Source organism: Odocoileus virginianus, chromosome 30, assembly GCF_023699985.2.
Source record: "Odocoileus virginianus isolate 20LAN1187 ecotype Illinois chromosome 30, Ovbor_1.2, whole genome shotgun sequence".
NCBI lineage: Eukaryota > Metazoa > Chordata > Mammalia > Artiodactyla > Cervidae > Odocoileus > Odocoileus virginianus.
Genome location: NC_069703.1, coordinates 11453024 through 11479962, shown reverse-complemented (window position 1 = coordinate 11479962; position 26939 = coordinate 11453024). Strand labels below are relative to the sequence as shown.

General features: G+C 42.2%; 1 protein-coding gene across 3 annotated transcripts; it reads left to right on the top strand.

The window, feature by feature from the left end:
- Nucleotides 1-18: 18 nt before the first annotated feature.
- MDH1B (malate dehydrogenase 1B) lies at nucleotides 19-26939 on the top strand. Of its 3 annotated transcripts, none has more exons than XM_020913899.2 (11): nucleotides 19-284; nucleotides 4989-5101; nucleotides 8239-8373; nucleotides 8687-8700; nucleotides 10492-10988; nucleotides 16003-16144; nucleotides 17437-17600; nucleotides 20836-20975; nucleotides 21293-21344; nucleotides 23443-23523; nucleotides 26686-26939. In XM_020913899.2, the coding sequence occupies exons 1-11, from the start codon at nucleotides 263-265 to the stop codon at nucleotides 26763-26765; spliced, it is 1440 nt and encodes a 479-aa protein (XP_020769558.1). In that variant the 5' UTR covers nucleotides 19-262; the 3' UTR covers nucleotides 26766-26939. The 3 variants fall into 3 exon arrangements, with proteins under 3 accessions (XP_020769558.1, XP_020769557.2, XP_020769563.2); XM_020913898.2 differs by having other exon boundaries at nucleotides 22-284; nucleotides 8558-8700; XM_020913904.2 differs by lacking the exon at nucleotides 19-284 and adding an exon at nucleotides 400-511 and having other exon boundaries at nucleotides 8558-8700.

Here is a 26939-nt window from a genome sequence, read left to right as displayed (position 1 = left end):
GTGTGTTCGCGGACGGTTGGAAATATTTAGAGTGAAGAAAGTCTAACGAAAAGAATAACTACTTTTTCTTAGCTGCGGGGAACAGGCACAACGGAGACCACAGAGCTTTTAATAGCAATGTATAACTCTGCACCCCAGCATCTCTCCAGCTGAGCGCCAGAGTCCGCGCTCAGCTTGAGAGTGCGCCTGCGCCAAATCTGGGCGGTGTGGTTACCTGGAAACGGTGGAGCCGCGGTCCCAGGCCCAGCGTCCCGGCTTCGACATGGCCAAATTCGTGCTCGCGGGTGAGTGATACACCCGTACTCCAGCCGATCCCTCAGAAGACCGACGACTGCTCACCTCGTGTAGCCGCTCCAACTTCTATAGGGGCCACCCAGGCTTTAAGATGCTTTCATTCAAAAATGTAAATTGAGCAGTCATTATATACAAACACTGCCGGAAGCAGGATACGGTGAAGGGAAAGACATCCTTGCCTTCGAGGTGCTTTTGGTGTCACTGGATCCTGTAGCACGTAAACAAATAATTTTGATGGTGCGGTTAATGCAATGAGGGAAATGTGCACAGGGCTCTGAGAGGTGTGACTTGAGCTGATTTATGAAAGTTTGGAATAGGGTATTCCAAATAAAGGGACAGAGGCTAGAAGTCCCTGGATATGGAGGAAGTGACTGGACATGGGTCAAATATGGGAGCAGGAGGGCAGGAATAGAAACACGGAGAGTACTGACTTGTGGACACAGTGAGGGGAGAGAGAGTGGGACACATTGAGAGGGTACCATTGAGGTATACACTAGGTAAAGTAAAGTGATTCTTGGTGAGGACCTAGATTGGGGATGGGTGGGTGGGGGGCGCTCAGGAGGGAGGGGATGTATGTATACCTAGAGCTGATTCATGTTGTACAGCAGCAATCAACACAACATTGCAAAAGAATCATCTTCCAATTAAAAATAAAAAATAATTTTTTTAAAGGCTTAAAAAAAAAGAATGGGAGAAAGAGTCAGATCTTTGCCCTTCAGAGACACCAAGCAAAGTTGTTTGAGCTGTATCTTGAAAACAATGAGGAGTCATTTAAAATTTTTAAGCAGGCGGGTATCTTAATGAGTTTGCATTTTAGGAAATCCACCTTGTCAGCAGTGGAGGAGAGGGATTGGAAATGTGGACTGATACCGAGAAAACCACCGAAGAGCATCTTACTGCAACAGGCTGTTGTACCTGTTTCCTTTCCTTCTCAGCAACTTTCTCGAGTAGACTGCTCATCTATCTCCAGGTCCTCAATCTGGCTTCTGCTGCTGCCTAAATCTGGTTTCTACTTCTGCCTCCTTTCCAAAACGGCCCTCACCAAAATCACCAATGACTTTTACAGGAGCTGTCTGTCATTGTCTTATTTGACCTCTTGGAAGCGTTAACACAGTTGACATCTCCCATCTGCCTGAAACCTATTTCCTTTGTTTCTTTTTTCATTCAGAAGAATATTTTTGAGCAATGACTGACTGTATGCTGGAAAGACAGTGGTAAACAAATGTGCAAAGAAGCATTTGTGGCAATGGCCAGGCTGGGTTCTATCGGAGCAGTAGCAGTGGCAGAGACTTCCCGGAAAAGGGTTTTTTTTTTTTCTTCTTTTTTTTTTTTTCATTTATTTTTATTAGTTGGAGGCTAATTACTTTACATCATTGCAGTGGTTTTTGTCATACATTGAAATGAATTAGCCATGGATTTACATGTATTCCCCATCCCGGTCCCCCCTCCCACCTCCCTCTCCACCCGATCCCTCTGGGTCTTCCCAGTGCACCAGGCCCGAGCACTTGTCTCATGCACCCAACCTGGGCTGGTGATCTGAGAAAGGGATTTTTTAATCAGAGTCCTGAAAGATGAGCATAACCTGTCAGAGAGGAACTTATAAGGAGGAGAGTAAATTAGGCATGGATAGCTGGGAGCAGGGCTGGAATGAGGAGCACTAGTTGGGTAATGATGGAGAATATAAGCAGAAAATTGAAAGAGATTTAGTAGGGTTGAAGCATAGAGTACAAGGAAGGCACTATTATCAGTTGAGGCCAGAGTTAGATAATATATCAAAAGATTCTTGTGAGCCGTGTTCAGTATTTTAAACTTTACCCAAAGTACATGGAAGGCTTTTGAAAGGAAGTACATAATCAGTGCAAAATACATTGATTTTGTATTTTGTAAATACATAATCAATGCAAAATAGAAAAATGCAAATACATAATTTGCATTTTATCTGAGTGTTATCACTACAGTGTGAGAAGAAAAAGACTGGTTATCCAGAGCCCTGTTAGGTACTGTAGTCCGGGAAGGAGATACTGGTGGCCTGGCCTGGAATGGTGGGCAATGGAGTTGGAAAGAACTGAATGGACTGGGGAGATGTTAAGGAGACACAATCTGTAGAACTAGATATTTAACTGGATGGAGGAAGGAAGAGTTAAAATTCTTTTCTAGCAGTAGCTTGCATAACTGGGTAGATGGGAAGTCATTGATAAAAAGCAGAGCAGGCTTCACACTGTGAGTACTCCTAATACCCTTAAATAACCGGGTGTGTGCATGCTAAGTCACTTCAGTCATGTCCGACTCCATGCGACCCTGTGAACTGAAACCAGGCTCCTCTGTCCGTGGGATTCTCCAGGCAAGAACACTGGAGGGGGTTGCCATGCTCTCCTCCAGGGGATCTTCCCAACCCAAGGATTTAACCCATGTCTCCGGCATTGGCATGTGGGTTCTTTACTACTAGTACCACCTGGGAAGCCCAAATAACTGGGTAGATGGACGTAACATAAAAGAAGGAGCAGATATAGTGGGAGAGTAGTGACAAAACTATGATAAACATGCTGAGTGCCTATGAGACATTCGGAAGGAGTTGAAAAAATACAAGAACATAAAAAGATAGATAAGGAAATAGTTCTAAACTGGAAATACAGATTTCTACTTGAAACCAAGAGAATGGAGGAGATTATACAGGAAGAATCATAGAGAATGAAGCTAAGATGCCCCGCAGAATGCTAATCTTTTAATGAATTGATAAATGAAAGGAACCTAAAAGTGTAATGAGGAGGGGCCAGAGAAGGAGGAAAAAAAACAACCTGAAGAACGCCCCCACCATTGTGGGTATTTCGAGTAGAAGGGAGACAAATGCTACCAAGGGTCAATAAGAAAAGCATCAAAAAGTATCCATTGGATTTAGTGACATTAAGGTCCTTGGTGACCTTCTAGAGAATTATACGAAAAGCCAGATTGCAGTGGAATGGGAAACAGAAGTGAGGAACTGGGGATGGCAAGTGTAAAGAACTGCTTCAAAAAGCTTTAATAGAAAAGAGCAGGTAGTAGGCAATAGCTAAAGGGAGTCATTGGCTTTTTATTTCTTAGGACAGGAGAAACTTAAATATAATGAGTATATTTAAATATGATGGAAACAGGCCATAGAACAGAGCTAAGACGTTAGAGAGATAACCAATAGAAGAGGAAAAGGGTGGTGTTCAGATCATAAGTGGTGAGATTAGACCTGGACCGAAGGTAGAACCCCTCTTTCATCAAATAGAAGAAAGAAGGTAAGAATGAGTCCAAACGCAGATAGGCTGATAGGTTTGATGGCAGGAGGTTGAGGGATTTCCCAGCTGATACCTTTTTGTATGATTTGGTTTAGTTTGTGTAAAGCGAAAAGAATTTCCTATTGTCTTCTGATATTGCAGAAAAATAGTGGAGAGAAGGAAATAGACAAAGTTTGTAACAGTAATTGTAGAGAACAGAAGAGAGTGCTGCTAAGGGAAACAGAGGGATCTCCAGAAAGTGTTGGGGGCCAACCGAGACTCTGTTCAGTTCAGTCGCTCAGTCTCTGCGACCCCATGGAATGCAGCAGGCCAGGCTTCCCTGTCCATCACCAACTCCCGGTGCTTGCTCAAACTCATGTCCATGAGTTGGTGGTGCCAACTGAGACTGGTGACCATGAATTTATAATGACTCCTCTGCTTGGTCCTACCATGTTTATCCCGGGGTGCCAGTACTTGGAACTCAGGCACAGGAAAGGCAGATTATTGGGCTCATCCAGGGTGATGGGCCTTTACCAGGCTAGTTTGCCAGAGGCACAGTGAGGCAAGAGAATTTAAGACAAGAGCCAGAGAGTGGTCTGAATTAGTGAGCCTTGGATTTGAACTAGACAGGGAAGCTAATAGGAGTTTGAGAGGAGTTGATGGCTTAGAAGTCACCAGAAGGTTGAAGAACTGGTGACTGGGAGTGACCAGGGAAGAAGGCCATAGAGAGGGTGCTGCTCTTGTCCTCTGCCCCAGACATCCATTCAGTCCCACCCACTTTAGTGGCTGTCACTTTCTCTATGTTGATGACTGCAAAATCTGTATCCTAGGGCATCACATGAGGCCCGCTCTTCAGTTTGAACAATGCAGCTGCCTGATGGTCATATCCACTCAGATATACCACAGACATTTACAACTGCACTTGCCTATAATTGAAACTTCTCACCCACAATTTCTCTCTAGTAAGGTCAGGATCACCTCCCCACACCAAAAAGTTATCCCAGACTCTTCTCTCTCCCTCCACGTCCCCTTCCCACAGCATTCCTGCCACACATATCAGGTCCTCCAGTGATTTTACCACTCCTCACTTTACACTTTGCCTTTTCATAGCTACTAATTAGTCATTCATTATTAGTAGTTCATGCTTAATTAGTAACCTGGCAGTCTCTTAGAGGATCTGAGGTCTAAAAATAGAACTGGAGGAGAATAAATATTCATTAGTCTTTTTTTCCTTTCTACGTTTTATTACTTATGATTCCGCTCTCCTATGAAATTAATTTTATTTTGCCAATATAATAAAAATCAAAAGTTTATGGAATGACAGTTTAAGTTATAACTCTATATAAATTACTTTGTGACTGTGTGATTAATTCCATAATTATATGACAAATGCTTAGAACTACATGATAATTTCCACGTGATGAAAGAAAATATTGCTAATTTGAACTCTTTTAGGTAGAGCAGATTGCCCGTATTATGCAAAAGCAGAACTTCTGGCAGATTATTTACAAAAGAATCTTCCTGATTTCCGGATACATAAAATTACACAACATCCTGATGTTTGGGAGGTAAGAGGCCTTTATAGTTTGTTAAACTCACATACACATAAAAGTGTGCTCCGGTTTTATTAAATATTAGCTAGTGTATCAGATAGCTTTCCAGTATTGAATGTTCTTGTACTATTGATATTCTGATACTAATAAATCCCTACTTCTCAGGATCAAAACATTATTCATATTTCTTCCTAGTGCCTGGTAGAACAAATGAGGCCCTAATCAGTAAGTAGAATAAATTTGGCTGTTCTTTTTCCTATAAGAATCCACGTAGCCTGTATGCACTCTTTAACTTTCAATTCTCCTTCATATTGATTTCTAATGGCATGAGGGACTTGTTTACTTGACATGACCTTCAGTTGAATTGAGGTGGAAATTTAGGTGAAGGAGTTTCCTTTACTGGGGAGTACTCTTGGGAACAGCATACTGAGAAAGAATGAAGGCTGCAGGATTGTGCAGCTGGCCCTACAGGGAACTCGAAAGCTGGTATGACCCTTCAGAGATACCCCCCAAATCCGCAAGGGGGCCAGGTTTCTATTCTCCGACAGCTAACAGTCACAGGATGTGGACTGCCCTGGGGAAGACACTTAACCTTAAGCAAAGGAACATTTTGGTTGAGGTCAATTTCCAGAGAGATGCCCAGCACTGGAACATCAGTAGTCAATATACCCGGTGGCAGAAGGCATGCATGCCTTGGTCACGAAGGAGAAATAGGGACAACATGTGACAGGATTTGCTAGTTCAACAGTTGTGCCTTTGGGATCCACATGCTCCATATGGTAAGTTTCACACTATCTGGGAACAACTCTTCCAGAATTCTGGTTACCTTTATAAGAAATTGTTATTGTTCAGTCGCTAAGTCATTTCTGACTCTTTTCGGCCCCAGGAACTGCAGCACAGCAGGCTCCCCTGTCCTTCACTGTCTCCCCGAGTTTGCTCAGACTTTTGTCCACTGAGTCGGTGATACCACCCAACCATCTCATCCTCTGTCGAAGTTAGTTAACGGACAGTAGTCTCACTGCACATCGTTTCAGCCCCATAACTGACACTCCTCACGTTTCTGCTCTTCTATCCTTTGTGGAGCCCCCTCACCCTCTGCAGATCCGGGTGACTCAATAGGTGTGGTGACTTAGACCTGTATCCTTAGTGGCCCAAGCCCTCGTCTCAACTCCTTTTTCAGGATGTGACTGCTGTGCTTGTCCATTTGCCGACAAAACTGAGCAAGCTGCTACCCGGGTGTGCAGGTATCAGGCTCTAAGCTGGTGCCTGCACCTTCGGTGGGTTGTTCCATTCTTCTAACCACACTGCTAGATGCTTCCATACATGACAGGGCCAGTGGACCCCCTGGCTACATGCTCAGAGCCATACATCCTTTCCTCTGCCGTGGGCTTCTTGATTCAAAGTGACGTTATGCAAGAACCATGTGGTAGGTTTAATTCAGTCACTCAGTCATGTCCCGACTCTGTGATCCCGTGGACTACAGCTCGCCAGGCTTCCCTGTCCATCACCAACTCCCAAAGCTTACCCAAATTCAGGTTAAACATTTTCAAAAGTGTTGAACAGGGTGCTGGCCAAAGTCTTATGAACAATAAACGCAATTCTCTACCCAGAATATATGTTGACTAAAATCGAGATGAATCACTTCTGTTTCCAGGGAAGAGGGATCCAACGTAATCAGTTTGCCACCAAGAGGCTGGTTGTAGTCTTCGGGGGCTAGCGCCATTAACAGGAAGTCAGCATTAGTGGCTGCACTCGCTCTGTGGAGTGATAACTTGTGTTCTTGGGCCATTGCGTAACTTTCTCATGCCTCCATTGTGCCTTCAGCTGTCTAAGTTTTCTTACTGCTGGGGTTGCTTAGTGGTTCTTTCACAGTAGACGGTCTCTGGTAGGCACTGCCCCCTGTCTTCTTTTATTTCAGAATTCTATCATCCAACTTCCTAGGGGGTCCAGCTCTTTGATAACAGCGTGACCTTTTACAGCCATGGCCTAGAAATGACAGCCACACAGGGCTTCTCAGTGATGCTGAGACCCTTCTCATGGGTGCATTCCTTGTCACTCTGGTGAATGTAGTGTCCTCCGGACCCTTCCAGAGGACACAGCGGACTAGTGAGTTTCCAGCCCTCCATTGTAACATACCCACTGTAACGAGCCCATTTTTTCCTAAGCATTTTCATCCCTTCTTCCATGATCTTTCATGACAGTTCTGGCATTTCCGTTTTATTTCACCCCTTCCTCAAAGCTTTGAAGAACAGTCCTAGCAACGTGTTTGCACACTCTTCTGAGGCCTTCGTCAGGGAGCACTCTTGAACAGAAGAGTGCCTCACTTTGATAAATTCTCTTATCCAGGTTTATGGTCCACTCCTGATTCAGCTCCCTCAGGGGCCAGTTCCATACATACTCTCCCAGCTCCTGCCAGGACACCCCCATACCCTGCTTGCTGCTGCAGGCCTTTGAGGTAGAGTCCCTTTCTTCCAGATTCCCAATACTTCACTGGTGAGCCTCGGTTGCAGCCGGAGGGACCATGGGGGAATCATCATCGTGAAAACGTCAACAAGGGAAATTCATTTCTAAGATGTGATTTGTAAGGTAGCTTCATTACACACACCTCCAAAGACAGGGATGTTGCCACAGGGTTTATCCCCATGGCAACGTTGCACTTTCTCTCTGCAGGTATTGTCATTGGAAGGCCTGGTGTGTGCAGACCAGATAATGATGAGTTAAGCTTTTTCTCAGTAAATATTATCAGAAATCCCCAGATAATTTTAGCTCATTAATTCAGTCTAAAAAATATAAACTATACTCACATATTTGGAAAGCAATATCAAATTTATATGGCCCTAAGACCAGAGACAGCTAATACAAAAGACCATTTGAGTCAGAAAATTTGGCTTCTACTTTAAGCTAAACACTTGTGCTTCAAGTCTGCTCAGGAAAGAGAGCAACTTTCAATACCTTTATTTGGTCAACGAATTTGAAGAATGCGCTTTCTTACTTGATTAATTTGTTATTCAACTCATCACTATTTCTATATTTGTATTTTACAGTTTAAAGATATCTAAATTTTATTATGTATACACAGAGGTCCAAAGTACTGAATTGAATTCCAAGGCAGATGCAATGTGTGACTTCTCATGGACAATATCATTCCATAGGAGTGGCTGAAAGATTTGTGCAAAAAGAATAGGTGGAGTCACAACAAGTCCCCTATCGTCTGGAGAGAGCTGTTGGATCGTGGAGGAAAGGGTTTGCTTTTGGGAGGATATAACGAGTTCCTAGAACATGCACAGGTATAAAAATTAAATTGACTTATCTGTCTGTAACATTTTTGCTCTATTATTGTATTTTTCAAGTGCCTTTCTTTATAAGGTAGTCTCTCGGCTCTCTTTTTACTCTATTTGGGCTTGAAACAAGAACTTTCCATTATAGCCATTGTCAGCTATCTTGTTGATTTTTTTCTTTCCCAATATTTAGCTTTACTATGGTGTCACCTCTAGCATGACGACTGAGCTGATGAAGAGAGTTGCTGAAGAAAACCTGGGGGCACATATAGAAAAAGAGCTGGAGAAGGAATCCCTGAAAGGTCTTGTTATCCCCTTGCAGGTCTGGATCACCAGGTGGGACCATCAAATCCCAGGATTCATGAGACTGGCTTTTTATGTTTAGAAAGGAAAAATGATATGGAATTACTTACATGATAGAAGAATATCTGAATGTCAAGTTTGAGATTTTTATGTAGGTATAAGACTATTATAGATACACAGTATATGTATATGCATATATGTCACCTAATATAGCCCCATATATGAGTTCTAGAGCTTCCCTGGTGGTTCAATCCATAAAGAATCCGCCTGCAATGCAGGAGACCTGGGTTTGACCCCTGAGTCGGGAAGATCCCCTGGAGGAGGAAATGGCTACCCACTCCAGTATTCTTGCCTGGAGAATCCCATGGACAGAGAAGCCTGGTGGGCTACAGTCCATGGGGTTACACAGAGTGGGACACAATTCAGCGACTAAACCACCACCATGAGTTCTAGACTACATACAGTTTTAATGTGTGTGTGATATGCATGTAATACACGTACGTACTGAATCTAAGAGCAGTGTATAGCAAGGACATTTACTTTGCATGACTGCCTCCAGCCCCCCGCCCTCTCTCTGTGTGTCTCCCGCTATCTGTCGTCGTGCCATCCTTCCCTTCCCCTTGCTTCCTTCCTCCCCGCCCCCGTCTTCCTGACTGCTGCCTTCTTCCTCTTCCACACGTGCCACCGCCATCCTCGTCGTTGGGTCTTCCCGATGCCCTCATGCTCCATTACCTGCCCTCCTCGCTCCTGCCCCTTCTTTCCCTTTCTCACTTCCATCACCCTCGCTCTCAGTGCTGGGAGGGCACGTTCAATGTTTGTCGCTGCTTCTTCTCTCTTTCTCTGCGCTGTGTCTCTCTTTTCCTCTTTTGCTGTCCATCTTACTGGATCTCTCCCTCCCCCTTTCCTCACCTCTTAATCTGTCTCTCACACTGCCCTTCTTACTGCTTATGTGTGTATCCTAATATACAGGCTCATCTGAAAAATTATTTATTATGAAATATTCCAAATGCTAAAAGAACTGAAAGTGATGTAATAACCATACATGAACCAAACACCCAGATTTAATATTACATCTGCTTTAGGTATTTTTTTAAAGGATTAAAATGGTACAGATGCTCTTGAAAACCCCATTGCAGCTCTCTCCAAACCCAGTATGAAAATCAAAAGTGCCCAGATGTATTCCTGAAGTCCCTGCAGGGGTCATTAGGGCTCTCATTATCAGCCAAGCTATAGAGTACTCAAATACTGGCTAAATTGTGGCTAAATAGAAAAGAGCTGTGGTTAAATGGACTTCCCTGGTGGGTCAGTGGTAAAGAATCCACCTGCCAATGCAGGAGATGTGGGTTCATTTCCTGGGTCAGGAAGATCACCTGAAGAAGGAAATGGCAACCCACTGTAGTATTCTTGCTTGGAGAATTGCATGGACAAAGGAGCCTGGTGGGCTACAGTCCATGGGGTTGCACAGAGTCAGATACAACTGAACGGCTAACACTTTCACACTTCCAAACATGAAATTACAGTAACATGACACAGTTCTTTTAAATTTTGCTTTCTGACTATTCTGTTTAATTGGAAAAGCCTTATAAATAAGTACACTTCTTACCTTGGGATTGTTTTCAGATAACCAAAACAAGAAGGTAACAGTGAGAAATTTTTTGTTTTACTTTTGATTCCTAGCCTTGAAAATATCTGTGCGGCTGTGTATGTCAATTTAAGATACTAATCAAGTATTAGTGCACATGCAAAAAAATACCTATTAAGAATAGAACCTGAAAAGGAGCCAAAGATTTAACCATTTATAATCTGGTTTTCCATTTTTATTAGTGCATCATCTCTTGCCTGCTACCATCTAATTCCCATCTTGACAAGTGGTGAAGTGTTTGGACCACAAATGGAAATCAGCATAAACCTATTTGACAATAAGCACACAGAAGAAATACTCATAAGCCACAAACAAGAGGCTGAGGACCTGGCGTCACCCTACCTCCAGAGTGTGTCCATCTGCACCCAAGCAGAGGAGGCCTTCCACGGGGCCCACGTGATCATCATCCTGGATGACCACGTGGACAAGGAGATATACAGTCTGGAAGACTGCATCCGCAGCAGAGCTTCTCTGTGTCAGCTCTACGGATCCTTGATTGAGAAAAATGCTTGCAAATTTGCCAGAATTATTGTGGGAGGGAAAACCTTTGTGAATCTCAAAACAGCTTTGCTTATGAAATATGCCCCAACCTTTGCCTGCAATATTATCGCTGTAGCCTTGGGTATGGAAGGCCAAGCGAAGGCAGCACTGGCCAGGAAACTGAAAATTACTCCCTCATGTGAGTGAACTCGAGTTTCCATGTTTGGTTTTTAACATATGTCACAGCAGCAGGTTCCAGGAAGAACCTGTCCCTTCTAAAATCAGTCAGGATATCTGGACTAGAAAGTATGGAGCAGATGCCAAGAATTTCTGATTGTGTGATTTCAACTCTGTGCAAACATTTTAATTGTTGTTGTCCAGTCACTCAGTTGTGACCAGCTCTTTTGTGACCCCATGAAATGCAGTCTTCTCTGTCCATCACAATCTCCTTGAGTTTGCTCAAACTCATGTCCATTGAGTCAGCGATGCCATCCAACCATCTCATCTTCTGTCACTCCCTTCTCCTCTTGTCCTCAATTTTTCCCAGCATCAGGGTCTTTTCCAATGAGTTAGCTCTTCCCATCAGGTGGTCAAAGTATTGGAGCTTCAGCTTCAGCATCAGTCCTTCCGGTGAATATTCAGGGTTGATTTCCTTTAGGATTGACTGGTTTGATTTCCTTAGTTTTTATGACTAGCTGATCTTTTAACATCATTATAAAAATTAAGAAACAAGTATTTAAATAATAAGATTCCTATTTTTCAAGTAATAATTTGAAAATATTCAGTTTTTTTCCCCGCATGAGAATAGTTATCTAAGGTCATCAGTGTTTTTTAAAACATATCAGGGCTCTGTTAAAATGGCCCCACCCCACTTCCCAGCTGTGTGACTTGGGGCAATCACTTAACCTTACTGTAATTTACTTCCTCACCTGTAAAATCAGGATGTGTGTACCACCTACCTCCTAGAATTGATGCCAAGACTCAAAGAGATAGCATTTCAAAAGGGCTTGGAGGAGTGCCTGGCACGTGGTAATGGTTTGTAAGGATAGTAAACTTGTTAAGATTATGCTATCTTATCAGTTTCTGTTCCTAGTAATGTTTGGGCTGGTAGACTCCATAATCATAAGAGAATGAGACAGAATCAGAAAATGTATTGTGTTTAAAGGGAGCACAGGATAAGCAGAAAAGAAAAACAAATGGAGACCAGTTGGGACAAAGAAAGGGAAATGATAGAAGGGCAGCAGTTGAAGTGAAGTAGCAGGGAGGAAGTTGGCAATGACAGAGTTAAAGTGACATGAACTAGGTAAGCCTTCATGGAGAATCATTTCAGGAAAATTCCAGATGCCAAGAAGGTAGCAAATATTTTCAAAATTTTCCTTGAGTTCAAGTCACACATAAACCTGTTTCTCAGACGTAGTGCATTGGGATGCTTACTTGGGACGTTTTCCATACAGTTCAGTTTAGTTCAGTCGCTCAGTCGTGTCTGACTCTTTGCGAACCTGTGACCTGCATCACACCAGGCCTCCCTGTCCATCACCAACTCTCGGGGTTTACTCAAACTCATGTCCATTGAGTTGGGGATGCCATCCAGCCATCTAATCCTGTGTCATCCCCTTCTCCTCCTGCCCTCAATCTTTCCCAGCATCAGGGTCTTTTCCAGTGAGTCAGCTCTTCGCATGAGGTGGCCAAAGTATTGGAGTTTCAGCTTCAACATCAGTCCTTCCAATGAATACCTAGGACTGATCTCCTTTAGGATGGACTGGTTGGATCTCCTTGCAGTCCAAGGGACTCTCAAGAGTCTTCTCCAACTCCACAGTTCAATAGCATCAATTCTTCAGTGCTCAGCTTTGTTTAGAGTCCACCTCTCACATCCATACACAACTACTGGAAAAACCATAGCCTTGACTAGACGGGCCTTTGTTGGCAAAGTAATGTCTCTGCTTTTTAATATACTTTTTAATACACTTTTAAAAAAGCTGGGCATAACTTTTCTTCCAGGGAACAAGCATCTTTTAATTTCATGGCTACAGTCACCATCTTCAGTGACTTTGGAACCCCCCAAAATAAAGTCTGTCACTGTTTTTCCACTGTTTCCCATCTATTTGCCATGAGGTGATGGGACCAGATGCCATGATCTGAGTTTTCTGAATCTTGAGTTTTAAGCCAGCTTTTTCACTCTTCTTTCGCTGTCATCAAGAGGCTCTCTAGTTCTTCACTTTCTGTCATAAGGGTGGTGTCATCTTCATATCTGACATTATTGACATTTCTCCCAGCAATCTTGATTCCAGCTTGTGTGTCACCAAGCCCAGCATTTCTCATGATGTGCTCTGCATATATGTTAAATAAGCAGGGTGACAATATACAGCCTTGACGTACTCCTTTCCCAATTTGGAACCAGTCTGTTGTTCCATACCCAGTTCTAACTGTTGCTTCCTGACCTGCATGCAGGTTTCTTAAGAGGCAGGTCAGGTGGTCTGGTGATCCCATCTCCTTCAGAATTTTCCACAGTTTGTTGTGATCCACACAGTCAAAGGCTTTGGCATAGTCAATAAAGCAGAAATAGATGTTTTTCTGGAACTCTCTTGCTTTCTCTATGATCCATCGAATGTTGGCAATTTGATCTCTGCTTCCTCTGCCTTTTCTAAAACCAGTTTGAACAGCTGGAAGTTCACAGTTCATGTACTGTTGAAGCCTGGCTTGGAGAATTTTGAGTATTACTTTACTAGCATGTGAGATGAGTGCAATTGTGTGGTAGTTTGAGCATTCTTTGGCATTGCCTTTCTTAGGGATTGGAATGGAAACTGACCTTTTCTAGTCCTGTGGCCACTGCTGAGTTTTCCAAATTTGTTGGCATATTGAGTGCAGCACTTTCATAGCATCATCTTTTAGGATTTGAAATAGCTCCACTGGAATTCCATCACCTCCACTAGCTTTGTTCATAGTGATGCTTCCTAAGGCCCAGCTGACTCCACATTCCGGGATATCTGGCTCTAGGTGAGTGGTCATACCATCATGATTATCTGTGTCATGAGATCTTTTTTGTATAGTTCTGTGTGTTCTTGCCACCTCTTCTTAATATCTTCTTCTTCTGTTAGATCCATACCATTTCTGTCCTTTATTGTGCCCATCCCTGCATGAAATATTCCCTTGGTACCTCTAATTTTCTTGAGGAGATCTCTAGTCTTTCCCATTCTATTGTTTTCCTCTGTTGCTTTGCACTGATCACCGAGGAAGGCTTTCTTAGCTCTCCTTGCTATTCTTCGGAACTCTGCATTCAAATGGGTATAACTTCCCTTTTCTCCTCTGCTTTTTGCTTCATACAAGTGACAGAAAGTCCACTCAAAGAGACAGAAGTCAGACAGAGGGTGTTTTCCCACATAAGAGTGCTGGGGTAGTTCTTATTTCAGGCATAGCCAGATGCTGGAGTTCAAATGATGATGTCAATTAAATGATGATGTCAAGCCTGTGCTGTCACTTGGCTCATCACTCAGCTCTACTTTCCATAGCTTTGGGCTGATTCTCAGACTGACTTTCTCTAAAAAGTGGCAAAATGGCACCTGACATCATCGTTCAACAACCCCATGGGGCAAAAAAAAAAAAAAAAAAACTCTCTTAATTCTTTGTATAAAATCTAGCAGAATATTTTCTCATTGGCTATGCCTGGACCATGTGTTGTTCAGTCGCTAAGTTGTGTCTGACTCTTTGCAACCCCATGGACTATGGCACAGCAGGCTTCCCTGTCCCTCACCGTCTCCCAGAGCTTGCACAAGCTCATGTCCATTGAATCAGTGATGCTATCCAACCATCTCATCCTCTGCCACCCTCTTCTCCTTTTGCCTTCAATCTTGGACCATGTGCCCGTCTCCTGATCGGAGATGAGGAGATCTGTTCAACTCTTGTGATCAGAACAGGAGATCGGATCAACTGTTGTGATCAGAAATCTGGAATCTCGGTCTCATACCCATTGATAAACTTGAGGTATGAGAACAGCTTTACCCAAAACAAATGGGCTGAAATTGGGGAAGGTTACCTTAAAGAAAAACATGTATGCAGTTAAAGGAAAAAAAAAATAGAGATGTTAAGGGAAAAATAGCAGATGTCCACTATAATTTTCTCTAGCATAACTTAAGGCATTTAGAACCACAAAGGGCCTTAAAGCTTACAAGGAAAATTCTTTTTCCTACTGCCTGCCTTTGAACGCAACTGTTATGAGTGTGATAACTGAAACTGCTGGAGCCATTTTTGGACTATGAGGGGAAGGCCAAGACAATAACATCTTTGAGCTACTGAACAAACACCAGTGTCACTGCCTACCTCTACTTATTATTTGAGAAAAGTGAACTTCCAGTTAAGCTAAATCAGAAGGATACTCTGTTACTTGAAGCCGACAGCAAACTTAACTCATACAGAACAGGGAAGAATTCTATTACCATACTAGAAAATGGTGTGAAATTATAAGAAATTAAGTTTTTAAGCAAATAAGTTCATAAATAAATCAATAATGCCTTCTTTCACCTTGGATACATTTGTTTAAAAAAAAATCCACAATTATTAGAATTGTATTAAATGCCAGTTCCCATTTCTCTCTAACTGCATCCTCTTCTTTTTCTTCAAAGTACATATCATGTTTTTAGTAGTTATTTTCTCACTCACCCCCCTCCACCCCCAGAATACTGCAGGAATTTGGGCTGATTTGCTTTCTTCTGAGCCTCCCATCTAAAAGTACCTCCTACATACAAACTGATTCAGTAACCCTGTGGATTAAGATGTTCCTCAGAGGTCCTCTTATTTCAGCACCCCCATATCGCAGGAAATACAAGCCGTGCAGGGAGTCAAGTGACTGGCCCAAATTTTCATCTAGTCTAGAATCAAGGACTCACTGTCAGAGTCAAAGCAGAGAAAAAACAATCCTCTTCATGGCAAACAGAGTGGTGAAGTTAGGACCACAGCAGGGGTTTCATTTTCAGTAGCAGTTTCACTCAGGGAGCATTTCAGTGTCTCCTGAATTCAGTCACATGCCCACGCCACCCACAGCCATTATTAGGAGTGGCCAAACCCTGGCGATTAAGGAGATGATCCACATCATTTACAGAGTTTTAGGGAGCATAAATTTGTCTGTTTTAAAAGGACCAGTTATAAAACAAGCACACAAACAGAAAGGCTGCAGGCCATTTTTTATGTTATATTATTTTTAAAATTTCTTCTCTTCACAGGCATCAAAGATGTGATCATTTGGGGTAATATTAGTGGAAATAACTACGTTGATCTGAGAAAAGCCAAGGTTTACAGATATGAGAGCGCTATTTGGGGACCTCCGCACTATTCACGCCCTGTTTTAAGCCTGCTTTTTGATAGGTATGGTATCTCTTTAAGTGATGTATTCCAACAAGGTTGAATAAACATATAATAATTGTTACAATCTTTTAAAAATCATCTTAGAAATCTTTGTACAAAAATAACCTGACATTGTTCATACTCAGCCTCATTTATGCTTTTTATTGAAGAAGCAAAGAAAATTCCACAGAATTTCAACTAGTCAGACCCCACCTCCAATTTATTTGATTTTGGAATCATGAATTTTTATATTTCAGATTATCCTTAAAGTGGTTCACATATTCCATTAATGTTATTGCTAAAGCAAACCTATGTAAAGTGATTAATGCAAAGACAGAGATATGTGTTCAAATCAAAACTAGTTGAAACAAGCTTCAAGAATTAGAAATTCCGACGGTGAGCAGGTCCAGGCCAAGCTGGGTGCTCGGTCTCAGCAGAGACAGAATCGAGACGCACTAAGACGCACTGTCTCTGGAGCCCAGCCACCTGGGTTGGAATTCTCATCCAGTCACTTATTAGCTGTGTGGCTTTAGAGAAGTTACTTAGTGTCTCTGTGCCCAGTTTTTCCATGTGCCAACTGGAAACAGTAACAGAGTACGGGCCTTACAGGGTTCCTGGAAAGACGGAATGGATTCAGACAGGCAAGGCCCTCAGAACTGTGCCGGTCACAGTCAGCACCACCATCACAAAGAGAGTATGGGAGAAGTGGACGGAGGGACGCATTTGGAACTTTTTTCTAAACTTTGTAGTACTTTCCCAGTGGTAGCACATGCATTTCATCAGCCCTTTCTTCCCTTCCCTTCCTTCACCCATGCCTAGAATTTGTGTCCTTGGGCTCACATCTCCTGGAGCTGTTGTGCTAGCTCCGCAGGGACGGCCTTTTCATGATTGTTCTAGTCCAGCTGGACCATTCCCTGAGTTTTTAACCTTCAGATTCTAAAAACTTAATAATTTCTTACTTCCCAATATGAAGAAGTCAACATTTCATGATATTATTTTAATTAAAATGAAAGATACCCCTGGCTCCAAGATAACCTCTACGTAGAATACATTCTTTGTGATGAAATTGCTTCTGTGTTCATATTGATTTTATCATGGTTTTAGTTTGAAACTGTAGGACTCCTTTCTGCCCTGTCTCATTACTTTTCAGTTGACTCTTTGTGGGATTGAGGAAGTTTGAAGAGGGGTTCAGGAAGTCATATTTCTGTTTTGTGGAGGTGACTTCTTGTGTTTAGATGCACTGACCCAGGGAACATTCTTTTCCATTCCTAGTCCTTTCTCCATTGTAAAATCGTTTCCTTCTCTCCTCACAGGGAGTGGGTAAGCAGAGAGTTTGTGGCAAGTCTTAAAATGTTGGCTGCCACAGGAAGACGACTTGGAGGCATGCTGGTTGCACACAGTGTAGCCACTACGCTGAAATACTGGTGCCACGGCTCACCCCCGGGGGAGATTGTGTCTCTAGGGGTGTTGAGCGAAGGTAAATCTGGGTTTTTTCATGTCTTACGGTGGTTAAAAACCTCAGTGTATGCCTTGTGCTCCTACTTTTGTGTCCTCACCTGTCTGCCTCTTTACAGGTTCTGTGAGCTATCTGGATTTTCACGAATCCATAATCATGCATGCATGCATGCATTCCTTCACTCGTCCATTCAGCAATGCCACAGTAGTTTGTGTGTATGTGCTGGGAACACACACAGGGAGAAGGCCTGGCTTCTGCCTATTAGGAAACTCACAGCAGAGAAAAGGAGAGTCACATATGTCAATGAAATCATCCCATTGAGTTTTTGTCACTGTTTCCCAGCTGAGGAGGGGAAAGCAATGTCAGTTTTCAGTAGGCAGCAGGAAGATCAAGACAGGCATCAGAAAGGAGGGGACACTTCAGAAGTGTCACCTGCAAGTCTGAGTCACGTTTCCCTGACAGACAAGTATGGGAAAAACACCTGGGTGCCGGAGCCACAGGAGCAAAGACACAGACGCAAGATACAAAGGGCACCGCCCTTTGGGTACCAGGCAGCAACCGGGATGTGGAAAGCTTGCTCTCCATCTGCAAAAGATGTGTATATATTTTTATATCCTTACTATTTTAATCTGCTAAAAACTATACAAAGCACTTCTGTGTTTAAAATATAGGAAGGAAAGAATAGCTGATGCTCTACCTAGAGTGTAGACTCTACCTAGATTATCTCTTACCTTTTAGCTTTCCATTCTCCCTGGGCAAAGCCCATTCATTCCCAAAGCTCCAGGCCTGGGTCTCACTGCTGAGCCCTGCCCTGTCAAACGTTGCCACTTAGATGTCATGTTGTCACTTCAAACTGACGTACACCAAATTAAACCTATTGTCCTGCTCCCCAGTGTGACCCACCTCTTGTATCCTTTATATTATTAATGGAACTGTGATTCTTCCCATTGTTTCAGTGACTATGGTACAGCTCAAGGAAGTCTCCTCAAATCCTGCAAGTCAGAATACATGTCATCTCTCCTCTGTACTCACATAGCATGTGTTCCTCTATCGGAGAGGATATCACAGCCTGCCTTTATGGATGGGCTGTGAACTGCATATGTCCTCTCCATTAGAGTTCATCCACTCTGAGGGCAGGGCCTTGGCTGGGTCTTCTTGTTGCTCCTTCATGGGTAGACGCTCAAAGAGTCTTGTTCAATTAAAGTGAAAGTGCACGAACATCCCCATCATGTGAATTCAAACCACTATGTTACCTTTTTAGTGAAATAGGCATTTAAAACCTCACCTTTTTTTGGTAAAATGTTTAATTAGGAAGTCCCTGGTATAATTAGGGAAGTGGTTAGTACTCCGTGCTTCCATTGCAGGGGGCATGGGTTTGAACCCTGGTCAGGGAACAAAGATTCAAAAAAAAAAAAAAAAAAAATTAAGTTTAGTTCATCTCTATAGGAATTCATCAATAAGTGCTCAATGCTGGGGGCAAGTGAGGTGAGAAGCAAGTGATCCTTGTGTCCCTGAGATGGTACCAGGTGTATAAGCTCCCATCTGTTGTCTGCTTGTAAGGTTGGTTCCTTACAGACCAAACAGAGTGGACAGAGTGGGACATCCTCTACAGAAAAGTCTTCCAGATCCTGGTTTCCTGGTTTCTTGACTCCCCTCAATATTTTGCCCTAGTGACAACATTTATTTTCACTGAAGTATGGTTGATTTGCAATGTCGTGTTAACGTTCAGGTATGCAGTTCAGTGACTCATATATATATATATATATATATATACACACACACACACACACACACACACACATCCTTTTCAGATGCTTTTCCCATATAGATTATTACAGAATACTAAGCATAGTTCCCTATGCTATACAATAAGTCCTTGTTGGTTCCCTGTTGGTCATCTGTTTTACATATAGTCGTGTGTAAATGGGCTTCCTTGGTAGCTCAGCTAGTGAAGAATCTGCCTGCAATGCAGGAGACCCCAGTTCGATTCCTGGGTCAGGAAGATCCCCTGGAGAAGAGAGCGGCCACCCACTGCAGTATCCCTGGGCTTCCTTGGTGGCTCAGACAGTAAAGAATCCACCTGCAATGTGGGAGACCTAGGTTCGATCCCTGGATTGGGACGATCCCCTGGAGGAGGGTATGGCAACCCAGTGCAGTATTCTTGCCTGGAGAATCCCATGGACAGAGGAGCCTGGCAGGCTACAGTCCATGGGGTCACAAAGAGTCGGACACGACTGAGCGCAGCATAGCACAGTATGTATATGTCAATCCCATCCTCCTAATTCATCCCTCCCCTCTTTCCCTTTGGTGACCATGAGTTGTTTTCTATGTATGTGGGTCTACTTCTGTTTTGTAAATAAGTTCATTTGTATCCATTTTTTTAATATTTCACATATAAGTGATATCATATGGTATTTGTCTTACTTAGTATGATGATCTCTAGGTCCATCCGTATTACTCAAATGGCATTATTTCATTCTTTTTTATGGGTAAGTAGTATTTCATTATAATATGTTAACACATCTTCTTTATCCAGTCATCTGTCAATGGACGTTTAGGTTACTTTTCCATCTTGGCTATTGTAAATAGTACTATGAATTTTGGAATGCATATATCTTTTCAAATTAGAGTTTTCTCCACAAGCATGCCCAGGAGTGGGATTGCAGGATCATATGGTAACTTTATTTTTAGTTTTTTAAGGAACCTCCACACTGTTCTCCATAGTGACAACATTTTTGATGACTAGAATGGTGTGAATAATTTTCCTACTTGATTAAGGCACGAAAACAGGAGACATTTTATCTGAAGGTTGCTCAGTTAGTGATAAACATTATCAATCTTTTTATTTGGAGCACATTTAAACTGGGAACTGGAATTGTGAGAAAATCACCAGCTCTCCTTCCCAGTGCTCGCTCTTTGGCTCTGTGACTGCAGTCGTAGGTTGGAAGAGCAAAGGCCAAATTGGACAAGTGTCTGGGGCTCAGGGACCATCTAGAGGCCCAAGGAAAAGCTAGGGAGGCAGACCAGAAGAATCCAGACGAGGTGGGAGAGAAGGACCGCATTAGTCCCCGAGGCAGAGGCAGGCCATCTGAACCTAGCAGGGATGGAAGGGATAAAGAGGGAACAGCGGAAGTTTAGGGCCGTTATTATCATTAAAAACCATGTCATTAAAAACTGTGTCCTCTGCAGTATCACCAGGAAGCTTGCTTTATCTGAGTGCTTCTGTCTAGCTTTGCTTTGTGTTTGTTCCCTGCAGGCCAGTTTGGGATTCCTAAAGGGATTGTCTTTTCTATGCCTGTGAAATTTGAGAATGGAACTTGGGTGGTTCTTACAGATCTCAAAAATACAGAAATAAGTCAACAAGTAATGACCAGAATGGCAAGTGATCTAATTCAGGTAATGTCAGAATAGCCACAAGGAAACTGATTTTAATAATGGTCTTAAATGGATTCCCCTAGATCAAGGCATACACTGTTTTACTGTGGTTTCAATTTGCATCTTATTCCTAGGAACAGCAGAAGGCCATAGAAGTTTGGAGAAATCCGCAGAAGAACACTACTTATTTGATTGTATAATTTCTAGTATGTTAAAGATAGTAGTTGGTTACTTAAATATCCAGAAACAAAGTGCGTTTCTAGTAAAGAATGGTTGGGTTAGTAATGTGGTCATTTAATTCTCTGATTACAGATTTTTTTTGCAAAATTTTTCCACAGGAGAAACTTGTTGCACTTGGAGAGTTGGCAAATTTCCAGCCGTATCAATCAGGTAATCTATTAGATGTGATATTTTATAGGGCTGCTATTAAAATAGTATTGAAACATGTGTTAAAATAAAATCACTAATATAAATAGATATCCATATTTCATCACTTTTCAGGTAAATTATTGACAAAATAAACTATAGGTTTAGTGTATCCTTTGAAATAAAGTATCTGATAAGAATGCTACAGAAATCACACCTTTAAAAAGTTTTTTTCTTTTGCTTATTTATTTTTGGCTGTGCTGCGTCTTTGTGCTGCGTGTGGGCCGCTCTGTAGATGCGGTTTGGAGGCTTCTCGTTGCAGTGGCTCCTCTTGTTGTGGAGCACAGGCTCTCGGCTTGCAGGCTTCAGCGGTTGTGGCACATAAGCTCAGTAGTTATGTGGCACGGGCTTAGTTGCCTCACGGCATGTGGAATCTTCCTGGACCTGGGATCAAACCCGTGTCCCCTGCATCTGCAGGCAGATTGTCATCCACTATGCCACCAAGGAAGTCCACGAAATCACATCTTAATGACACTATTCCCTTTTCCCTTATAAACTTTGTGTATTGTTGCTGTTCTTTGGTCACTAAGTCATGTCCGTGTGACCCCATGGACTATAGCCCACCAGGCTCCCCTGTCCATGGGATCTTACTTTGTAGTAAGTTCTGAAATATCAGAGAGTGCGGCCACGCCTGCACTTAGAATACAAATAACATTTGGAATAAAGATGACACTATACAGTATTCCAACAAAATTCTGAGTATTTCCATGATGACTTTATATGGAATATCAAATTATCTTCCCAAAGTTTTCCTGTTTCTCCAGTTTTTTTTGTATGGGTGTGTCTTGTTTGACTGGCACCCTAAGTGGGTGCTCTGATGATTTGGTCATTGGTATTGAACATGGGGACAGAAAATGGGTGCACTATTGTTACTCTGCTTGGCATTTGGGTTGGAAGCAAGTGAGGCAGTGAAGACGAGGGTAATTGAAAGAAAGCTGATGAAGTAATGGACTACAGGGGTCTCTATTGGATGAAGAAGATAGTAATAAATAGAAATAAAATTTAGAAAATCTAGGCAGGGGTAGGGTAATATTGAAACCATTTAACAATCAGTGTGATACAGATTTCAACCAATTTAAGAAGTTGCTGCCCCTCAGAATGGGTTAACTAGTAAAAAGAAGCTGGCAGGTTACAAAAGAGTGCCCTTGGTCATACCCAAGAAGGTTTAATGAGGTCAAAGTACCAGCAGTGCAAGGAAGGGTAGAGAGACCACGAGGAAAAGAGGTTATGCGCAGAGGGTAGCTTTTGAGGATTGAGACCCAGTTCTGGCTGGTGGTCAAGTCGCCAGGAGTGGGCCAGACCAAACAAAGCCTCAAGACAGCATGCAGGTGGGAGTGGGTACAGAAGTCCAATGAGGAGTTGCATTTACCTCAAACTCTTGCATGCTCAGAATGTAAGGCGCTCTTTTCCTGCCTGGCAGGCAAGAGTTGCAAACTCCTCTTATGATATTGACTGATAAGGCAGTCATTCTAAACTTGACTCCATTGACTAATTTGGTCCTAAATTTCCCATAACCCTTGCATTGTAGAAGGTTTTCTGAAAGAAAATGACCTGATTTTGTGCTGTGATTTTATTAACAAAAGTTAAGTCATATACATTTATGTGTTAGTCATTCAGTCATGTCTGACTCTTTGCAATTCCATGAACTGTAGCCCGCCAGACTTCTCCGTCTTTGGAATTCTCTAGGCAAGAATGCTGGAGTGGGTAACCATTCCCTTTCTCCAGGATCTTCTAACCTGGGTCTCCTGCATTGTAGGCAGATTCTTTACCATCTGAGCCAACAGGGAAGCCCCCCCACACACACACACGCACACGTGCGCACACACACACACACATATATATGTATGTGTGTTCATTCATTTGATCATGACTCTATCACCATTGGACCCTTGTACCTTGCCCAAAACACTGTTCCAGAGATTCTAAGATTAGAGCAATGAAAATAATCAGAACTTAGCAGATTGTGGAAATTTCTGCTTATTATCATATCAGTGAGATAATTCATGTATAAGATTTATTTAATCTTTTCAATTAATTTAATACTTAATTTCCCTACTTTTAGAAACTGACTTAAACCAAGAAGATGTAAATACCACCTTACCGACCAAAAATGACCATCAGGGACGTCGAAAAGTGTCAAATGGTAGGTATATCATTTGGAAAAAAGAAGTGTGCTTTTATGCAAGGCATACCATGAAATTTCAGAGAAAGGATCATCTGTTAGCTATAAAATGGGAGTTAAATCTTTCATCTCCCTCATCCTATACTCAAAAATATCATTGTTAAAAATCTATTGAAATCTTTGAAGTAAAGTACCGGATATTCACTAAGTACCTTCTAGATGCTGGTCACTGTGAAAGACACTGGAGCTCATAGTAAGGCAGCTGTGGCCACACAAATGCAGGGAAAGGAGCCCTGGAGAATATGAAAAAGTAAACACCAAGATACACAGTGAATTAAAAAATTCAACAAAACAGGGCAAGATAGGACACAAAGGAACAAAGTAAGTAATCTAGAAACTCACAAGGAAAGAACAGATCCTTGTAATGTATGAAGGGGGAAATTTAATAATATTTCGAAATCTAGTTGAGACTTAAGATGGTAAAAATAATCAAATGGGCACTTATATATTTATTCAGAAACTGTGCTGGTTTAGTCACGCAAGATGAAAAAATTCTAGCAAACTGCCATGCCACGATGTACATATGTTTAACAGTTCTGTACTGTAGACTTAAAATTTTGTGGAAAGGGTAGATTCCATGTTATGTATTTTTATCACACACACACACACTGTGAGAGGTGCTAGGAATGTCAACATAGATCAGATATCTTCCTTGCCCGCAAAGTGCTCACCATCTAGTGTGGGAGACAGCAAAGCAGAGCAAAAACTGCCCTGCTGAGAGATAAGTGTTATGACCGAGAGGCCCAGGGTATAGGGGAACCACATAAAGAGCGTTAGGAAAGGGGCTTTCAAGAAGAGATAAGACGGGAACTGAGCCTCAAAGGAGGAGTAAGAATCACTCCTGTAATTTGGTGAAAAGGAGGCGTGCTAATGGAGGGGCAGGTAGGGAAGAGATTGTGAAAGGTGTCCCACCAGAAGGAAAAACAGGAGCAAAGCAGGCATGTCAGGGAGTCCAGGCAGGGCAAGAAGTGTGAAACTGTTCAATTCAGTTCAGTCACTCAGTCGTGTCCAACTCTTTGCGATCTCATGGACTGCAGCACACCAGGCCTCCCTGTCCATCACCAACTCCTGGAGTTTACTCAAACTCATGTCCATTGAGTCAGTGATGCCATCCAACCATCTCATCCTGTGTCATCCCCTTCTCCTCTCACCTTCAATCTTTCCCAAAATCAGGGTCTTTTCAAATGAGTCAGCTCTTCGCATCAGATGGCCAAAGTATTGGAGTTTCAGCTTCAGCATCAGTCCTTCCAATGAACATTCAGGACTGATTTCCTTTAGGATGGACTGGTTGGATCTCCTTGCAGTCCAAGAGACTCTCAAGAGTCTTCTCCAACCACAGTTCAAAAGCATCAATTCTTCAGCACTCAGCTTTCTTTATAGTCCAACTCTCACATCCGTATGTGACTACTGGAAAAACCATAGCCTTGACTATGGTCAAGGTCCTAATGGACCTTTGTTGACAAAGTAATGTCTCTGCTTTTTAATATGCTGTCTGGGTTGGTCATAACTTTTCTTCCAAGGAGTAAGCATATTTTAATTTCATGGCTGCAATCACCATCTGCACTGATTTTGGAACCCAAAAAATAAAATTTGCTACTTTTCCACTGTCTCCCCATCTATTTGCCATGAAGTGATGGGACCAGATGCCATGATCTTAGTTTTCTTCATGTTGAGCTTTAAGCCAACTTTTTTACTCTCCTCTTTCACTTTCATCAAGAGACTCTTTAGTTCTTTACTTTCTGCCATAAGGGTGGTGTCATCTGCATATCTGAGGTTATTGATATTTCTCCCGGAAACCTTGATTCCAGCTTGTGCTTCATCCAGCCCAGTGTTTTCTCATGAGGTACTCTGCGTATCAGTTAAATAAGCAGGGTGACAATATACAGCCTTGACGTACTCCTTTTCCTATTGGGAACCAGTCTGTTATTCCATGTCCAGTTCTAACTGTTGCTTCCTGACCTGCATACAGATTTCTCAAGAGGCAGGTCAGGTGGTCTGGTATTCCCATCTCTTTCAGAATTTTCCAGTTTATTGTGATGCACACAGTCAAAGCATCAAATTGATGCTTTGGCAGCATCAAATTGTGTTCAGATAATAAGCAGGGTAGCTGGGACAGAGCAGGGAATCCAGAAAGGATGGAGAGAGCTGAAAGAGATAGGTAGAGGCCATCAACTGTTCAGCTGAATAGTTGATGGAAGGCTCCACAACATACCTGGTGGGTGGCTGGATAAAGCATGAAATGGATAGGGGCAGACTTGATGAACGAATCTAGCTTCCTCTAGAGGTTGGTCGAGCTGACCAAATCACTGTCCAGAGGAGCATGGCAAATTCAGTTCCACTCAGAATATGTATCTTAAGAGGTCCAGTTAGACCAGTGTGTCTAGGTATCTGGGTAACAGTCAACCCAGCTGGTGATAAGCAATGCCCATGGAAAGCAGGAGCCCACTGGGGCCCCTGTGGTAGGATCGAGCAAACACTATAAGGTCTGTCACGAAGGGGATGACTGGGAGCTTCCCAGGACAGAGGAGGAAAAGCCAAATTGTGGAGTCTTTGTACCAGAACCATATAAGTTGTTCATTAAAATTTTAGGCTCTTAGGCTTAACTAATTCATAAAAAATTTTAGTGATGGTTAAGTGGGAAAAATGGGGTTGAATTTGGGTTGTTATGGGGCTATTTGTTTAATGAGCACTGGAATCAATTAATAACAGTATGGTACTTTCCATATCGAAAGGTAAACTGTGAAAAAATTTAGTAGGTATGAAGTGGATATAAAAACTAGCATTTTCCTTGAGCTAGAATAAAATAGATAATAAAAGGTAAGTAAGAAGAGCAGAAACTAAATATTCTATTTATTTTATTTTTCCAGTAAACTAAATAGAATATTAATAGAAAGAAAAAGGTATGTAGAAAAGAGAAGGGTAAGAATAAATTAGAAAAGGGTATTTTCTCGTGTAACTTTTTGTTTCATTGCTTGCAGACAAGTGCAGGTGTTGATATAGAATGTTAAAAAAAAATTTATAATGGGTAATGGTCAACAAAGTTTGAAAAGCACTCACATAGAACATCTCGTGGGCTGTTAGTTATGTTCTAAACCCACCATGTTTCATCTAATTTTGTTTCAGACTATAAAGATTTGTTTACTGGTCTAATGCCAGATGATGAAAAAGATCTAATTTTGTCAGATGGTGAGTCTGTCGAGTGATAAACAATCTCCGCAGTGCTGATGACCATGACAGACATCGTCCAGTCTTAGAGAATGACCTTGCGGTCAGAAAACACAGTCCTAATTTTGAAATAACTCTTTCTCATACTCATAGATGCTTTGAAGGAGAGATAATAAAAGATGGAAGGAAATTTTATTTTAAAACCAAAATTG